Source organism: Leptidea sinapis, chromosome 2, assembly GCF_905404315.1.
Source record: "Leptidea sinapis chromosome 2, ilLepSina1.1, whole genome shotgun sequence".
In the NCBI taxonomy this organism is placed as follows: Eukaryota; Metazoa; Arthropoda; class Insecta; order Lepidoptera; family Pieridae; genus Leptidea; species Leptidea sinapis.
Genome location: NC_066266.1, coordinates 12,402,452 through 12,407,067, shown reverse-complemented (window position 1 = coordinate 12,407,067; position 4,616 = coordinate 12,402,452). Strand labels below are relative to the sequence as shown.

The 4,616-nt window shown below is 34.9% G+C and overlaps 1 protein-coding gene across 1 annotated transcript; it reads right to left on the bottom strand.

The window, feature by feature from the left end:
- Window positions 1–649: 649 nt before the first annotated feature.
- LOC126973125 (uncharacterized) lies at window positions 650–1,255 on the bottom strand. The gene has a single exon (XM_050820270.1). The coding sequence runs from the start codon at window positions 1,253–1,255 to the stop codon at window positions 650–652; it is 606 nt and encodes a 201-aa protein (XP_050676227.1).
- Window positions 1,256–4,616: the final 3,361 nt, after the last annotated feature.

Here is a 4,616-nt window from a genome sequence, read left to right as displayed (position 1 = left end):
TATCAATTTCTTGCTGAAGTTCCATCATCTTGTGTATTTTAAACATTAAAAAAGGTTCAATTATACCACATCAAACATTTGTTAAGTATTTGGAAATGAATAATGTACCACACATTTTTCAAATGAACAAATTATATGAAAAAGTGGACTCGCAATCAGCTATTTTCAGTTGTTTCTCTGGATGCACGTAATTGACTTGGATCTGTGTATCACAGTGTGCATACAAAGTATAAATCAGCTTCACTGGTCCGACCCATCAACGCCAGACACGTACAAGTCTAGATTTGTCGGCGAACGTGAAAGATTTGCATTCGTAATTAGTGTTCCGATAATGGAACATACATGTTTGTTGGTAAGTTGTTTTTGTTTTATTACTTTTAGCTGTTGTTGTATTTTGTAGAGGAAAATGTAACTGAATTTTATGAATGTTATTGTAGATTACCTAAATTTAGATTTGTATTATAACAATAATAATATGTCATTTATTTCAGGCATTCTAAACCCATTACAGTAAATTGAATAAAATAGAATAAGATGTACTTAAAAATAAAAAATAAAATTGTATACATCACAGTTCTTAATAATTAAATAACTTAAAACTAAAATTGCACCAAGGGGGGGTTCGTATAAAAGTAATGTACTGATAATACTATTTCTGGTTAATGTCACGATGCACCGAAAGCCAGTAATGGAGTATAGGATTCTCTGGGTGCTCAGAGCATACACTGAGAATTTCGTTTTCCGATTCGCGAATGCGAGACCAAAAAGCAGCAACTCGTGATCTTATCACTGCGAAATAATCGGGGACTCTGGCGTCGGCAAACATGCCCGACGCACTGCAATATTTGGGCAGTCTCATCAGAATACGGTATACATTATTATACTGCAGTCTGATGCTGCTTCGTGCAGTTTTACAATATGCTCTAAACAGCGTCAGCTTCGCTTCAGGACTGCACTGTGCAAACCGGCGTGCGAAAATATTGCATCGAACAGCCAGAGCCCTCCGCTCGCGTTCTATATCATCGCTATCACACAAGTTCTCAGTTAAGATATGCCCAAAGAACCTGAATCGGTCCACTCTATCTATGGATACACCGTCTAAAAAGACCATCGGAATTCTCTCCAGACCTTTCTTAGCCGGAAACACCATCATTTTGTGTTTTTTTACATTATATTTGAGGCCATGCTGCCCTGCATTTTCAGAGATAGCCAGCAGTTTCCTGAGGCCTCTGATTGAGGGACTTAGAAGCACCATATCGTCAGCGTAGCTAAAGTTATTCACGCACGTTTTCCCTATGTGACAGCCAACTCCGGCATTCCTTAGTTCCACAATCAGATCATTTACATAAAGGCTAAAGAGGTCCGGAGAGGTTAGCCCTCCTTGACGCACTATTAATCGTTATATATTACTATTAACTAATAAGTGCCTAATTTAAAAGTAGTAGTATGAAAATCTTAACTGAAGCGTAGAAGGTGATAGATCCTTCGACATATTGATTTTGTGTCAATACACAATTATTTTTCAAGGTTTAGTAAATTCTCGAATTTATTATAAGGCCGTTTGTGTGCTTTTATGTGCAACTGCAGGCATCATATTGTCCTCGAAGGCTATCCGTGTAAAACTTAAACTGTTTCTTGCACTGCCGGTATTTTTTATGACTTACTTTACGTTGCCCTCTGCCAGTCACATATATTGTTGTTGTTTTATATATATTATTGTATTGTTTCTTCAATTTGGAGTTTTGCCCAAAAAACAACGCTCAAACCTGTTGAGGTTGCCCAAGGTGCAATACTTGGTACGCACTTTCAAACCTATACTTTTCTCTACAGAATCACTTAATAATAAGCAAACAGAAATACTTAGAACAAACGTTGCAGAGTAAAATCATTAAGACAAGTGATTTTGCGAAATGATTGGTGCATGAGTGACATTTGGAGAACAAAGAACACAGACGTTATTAAGCCGACAAGCTTGCGTAATGTACCTATACAATATAAGGATTCTAAATTGCAAGGAATGGTCAACACTATCCAACGAGTCTGGATCATTCGTTCTGTCATTCTTGGGTGGCGGAGTGACACAATATTGGCACCCGAGCAGATGCTTGATTTGAAACAAGATATAATACCATGCAGAATAAACCATCTTATAAACCAAATGAGGGTCCGAACTTGGCCAGGCCGTAGTGTGCCGTACGGCACTTCCGATTTTGGTGTATCTGAATAATCTAATGACGTATGGCACTTCCTGAATTTGGAAGGTTAAGGTACATTGTCTGGTTGTATACCACTTTTGTTGTAATAATTTTTGAATTTAAAACTTCTTACAGTTCGTGATTTCTAGTGAGAACTGTAAGATTTAGTATTTTTGCCATAACTATGATTTGAATGATTTATTTAATGTGTTCTGTGAAAATGGCTACTCTTTGGTTGTTTATAAAGTTTAAATTTAACTTAAAACAGTGTCAGTTATTTAAATCTTTAAATAATTAACTCAACTTTGTTTTATATCTTTATTCTTAATAAAGGTCACACAAACACAGTGATAATAAATAATATTACAAAAATTTAGAACGTTCTTTACAAAGTTCAGCTAAACTTAACTACCTACTAAATACTAAACATAATATTAAAAAAGGTAACTAAGAACTTCAAAATATTACAACACAATAAAATAATATAAATAAATAATCCTTTTAACTATAATAATAATCAAAACTACCTTATGCAGTTATTACATTACTCTTTAATGCAATTATACATTACTTTTATTTAAAAACCTATTTTAAGACAAATAATTGAATACTACAAATGTACTAACTAGGCTATTTGAAATTTTATTAAAATTCAAAAATATTTAAAATCAAACTAGGAACTTAACGTTCTCTTAAAGCATATTATCTAAATATGATTTCGAGTACATACGTACATGCACATAATATTATAGAAATAATAATTTTAAATCTGTGAAATCAATTATGAATGATATTTATTTACTCGTAATTACTAGCTGAGCCGACAGACCTTGTTCTGTACATTAAATAAAATACTGTTTTTTATTAAGGACGCGTTTACGAATCCGACAAAAATAAGATATTTTTCGGTAGAGTTTGTGATGAAATTAAACTAAGTCTAACAGAACTAAAAATTGCCACAAATAGATTACTTCTTTATCTCCAATTAGCGGGAAATGTTTGCTTTGAAATTTTGATATTTTATGTCGTAAAAACGATTATCCGTTACCTCTTCACACAAAATTGACGAAATGGGGCTTCATTCAGGATCAGTTTTCTGCTACCACTTACACAATTTTGGCTCTTAAAAAGTATGTAAGGAAAGCAGATATAATATTTTCAAAAACACGGGAAATAAATTAATGAATATCTAACAAATAATCTCAGAAAAAAATAAAAATGAATCTTCTAAAATTCATATATATTTCTGATAAGCATGATCTTTAAAGTGTGGTATTAAGGGTTATTTTATTTTGTCACTACGGAGTGACACATGCGTACGGACGCATTGCACAGGAAGATCTATCGAAATAACCTCAGTCCGCGCTCGGCCGCCGTCGTGGGTAGACACTGTGTCGGTTGTAAGCAGCAGCTCGTACTCGGAAAGCTGTACGAACATGAATACTTTTTATAAGCTATACAATACTGTCTTTGATACTTTACATATTTTGTACGCAGTCAGATTTTCAATAAATTAAGTTTCTGTATTTTTTTTGAAGAATTGGTGATTTATAAGTTCATCTCTAAATATTATGTCTAGTCGAAAACCAAGAAGGCGCTTATAAAATTGGCAACTTTTCTTCATGGGTGTCATTTTCATGGTTTTCGGGGTCAACAATAACGAATATCGGGTCAAAATCGAAATCCAAGATGGCGCCTATGAATTTTACCAACTTCTCTTCATGGGTGTCATTTTCATGGTTATCGGGGTTAACAATAAAGAATATCGGGTCAAAATCGAAATCCAAGATGGCGCCTATGCAAATTACCAAGTTCTCTTCATGGGTGTCATTTTCATGGTTTCCAGGGTCAACAATAACGAATATCGGGTCAAAATCGAAATCCAAGATGGCGCCGATGAAATTTACCAACTTCTCTTCATGGGTGTCATTTTCATGATTTTCGGGGTCAACAAATACGAATATCGGGTCAAAATCGAAATCCAAGATGGCGCCGATGAAATTTACCAACTTCTCTTCATGGGTGTCATTTTCATGGTTTTCGGGGTCAACAAATACGAATATCGGGTCAAAATCAAAATCCAAGATGGCGCCGATGAAATTTACCAACTTCTCTTCATGGGTGTAATTTTCATGGTTTTCGGGGTCAACAAATACGAATATCGGGTCAAAATCGAAATCCAACATGGGGCCGATGAAATTTACCAACATCTCTTCATGGGTGTCATTTTCATGGTTTTCGGGGTCAACAATAACGAATATCGGATCAAAATCGAAATCCAAGATGGCGCCTGTGAAATTTACCAACTTCTCTTCATGGTTGTCATTTTCATGGTTTTTGGGGTCAACAATAACGAATATCGGGTCAAACCGAAATCCAAGATGGCGCCTGTGAAATTTACCAACTTCTCTTCATGGGTGT